At 51.3% G+C, this 1,792-nt stretch overlaps 1 protein-coding gene across 1 annotated transcript in view; it reads left to right on the forward strand.

Annotated features, from left to right (window-relative positions):
• The window catches only part of fat1a (FAT atypical cadherin 1a), a gene marked incomplete at its 5' end in the record, with an annotated part of 62,806 nt that overhangs the window by 41,495 nt on the left and 19,519 nt on the right, over nucleotides 1-1,792 (forward strand). Inside the window, 2 exons of the mRNA XM_080534638.1 lie at nucleotides 1-152; nucleotides 245-459. The exon at nucleotides 1-152 is cut by the window's left edge and continues 256 nt beyond it. Coding sequence (XP_080390764.1) covers nucleotides 1-152; nucleotides 245-459 — 367 coding nt within the window. The remainder of the gene's footprint in view (nucleotides 153-244; nucleotides 460-1,792) is intronic.

The following is a 1,792-nucleotide window of genomic DNA, read 5'->3' on the forward strand; positions in this document are numbered from 1 at the left end:
GGAGGACGTGCCGGCGGGGACCCAGGTGCTGAGGGTGCGGGCGGCCAGCCGAGACCACGCCCCCGAGGGCGAGGAGAAGGAGGAGGGGGAGGTGTCGTACGCCATCGTTGCCGGCAACGAGCACGGCATGTTCAGCGTGGATCCCCTCACCGGTGAGGCCCGTGGTCTTTCTCTCTCTCTGTCTCTCTCTCTCACTCTGTCTCTCTGACTCTCTGTCTCTCTGACTCTCCCTCCCCTCCCCCAGGTGACGTGTTTGTGATCAGGGCGCTGGACTTCGAGGCGTCCCACGGGTACTACCTAACGGTGGAGGCCACGGACGGGGGCACGCCCCCCCTCAGCGACATGGCCACCGTCAACATCAACCTGACGGACGTCAACGACAACAGCCCCGCCTTCAGCCAGGGGACGTACGCCGCTGTGGTCGGGGAGGACGCCGAGCCGGGCCGGACCGTGGTGGCGGTGAGTACCACCTGACCCCCCCTCTGTCTCCCCCCCTGGTTGTCATAGCGACAGTTTTCAGTCGGCTTGTCACGATAGTACGATAGTTGTTTACGTCACGTCACACAAGTGTATTTTTTTTTCATTCTTTTTTCATTCTTATTAAACCTTTATTTAACTAGGTGACCTCATTGAGGTCTCTCTCTTTTCCAAGAGGGGCAGCACAAGGACACAGACATACATTCAACACACAGATAATAAGAGAAGATAATGTGGAAGAGAGTGACGTTCTTAGGCTTCGGTTCCTGACGTCACAGCACGAGACAATGAGGCACGAGGCGTAATTCAAAATAAAAAATATGTTTTACAATTCGGTTGTTAAGTCTGGCGTCACACGTGACGTTTAGTAATTTCCGGGTCCAAATAAAAAAATCCCCGCACCAGAGTACCAGTGCGGTAGAATTACAGTTCAATCGTTTTTTAGACTCGGATCTATTCATACAACAAGGGACACCGTTTTTCCCATATTGTCAGCGTCTTTGAGCCTCGGAAAAGCGCTACACAAATATAATGAATTATTATTATTACTGAGGCATTTCGAAGAGAGCGCCTCAGCCAACGTTGGACCCGGAAACACGTCACGACTTAACAACCGAATGTTCAAGTACAAAACACAAGTGACAAATAAGACAGGACACAATTAGCAGTACAACTGGTAAATAAACTAGATAGTTCAGGTTGGGAGCTGAAGGTTTAGCTAGTCCACACACGGGGGATGGTTCATTGTCTACAGTGGGCTTGTTCATGAGCCTGACCGCCTGGGGGAAGTAGCTGTTGGTTAGCCTCTCGAGTTTTGGCCCTGAGGCTCCGGAAGAGCCTTCTCTTTTTGGACGGTACTGATAGGCCCTAGGGCCCAGAAACAATTGTTATTTTCTCATTTTATTGGATAGAGATAGTGAAGGTAGACAGGAAAGCAAGGAGGGTTCGAACCCATGCCCGACATGGGCATAATGTGTGCAACTGTAGACCGCGGTGCTAGACCACTTGACGACCCCATGTCAATGTTGTAGTTTTTAGTTTTTTCAGTTAGTTTAGTTTTGGTGTTTTGCCCCCCCCCCCTGCTATCTCCCCCCTCCTCTCTCATCATATCTTTCAACTCCCCTTTCTTCTTTGTCAGTGCACTCACGCTCTCTTCATCATATCTACCACCCCCCCCCCTCCCTCTCTCTCTCTCTCTCTCTCTCTCTCTCTCTCTCTCTCTCTCTCTCTCTCTCTCTCTCTCTCTCTCTCCCTCTCTCTCCTTGTCTGTCTGTCATGGGGTCTGGTTACCGTCTGTTAGAGGAGCTAAACAGGG

The sequence above is a fragment of the Nansenia antarctica genome (genome assembly GCF_963989245.1).
Source record: "Nansenia antarctica genome assembly, chromosome: 6".
NCBI lineage: Eukaryota > Metazoa > Chordata > Actinopteri > Argentiniformes > Microstomatidae > Nansenia > Nansenia antarctica.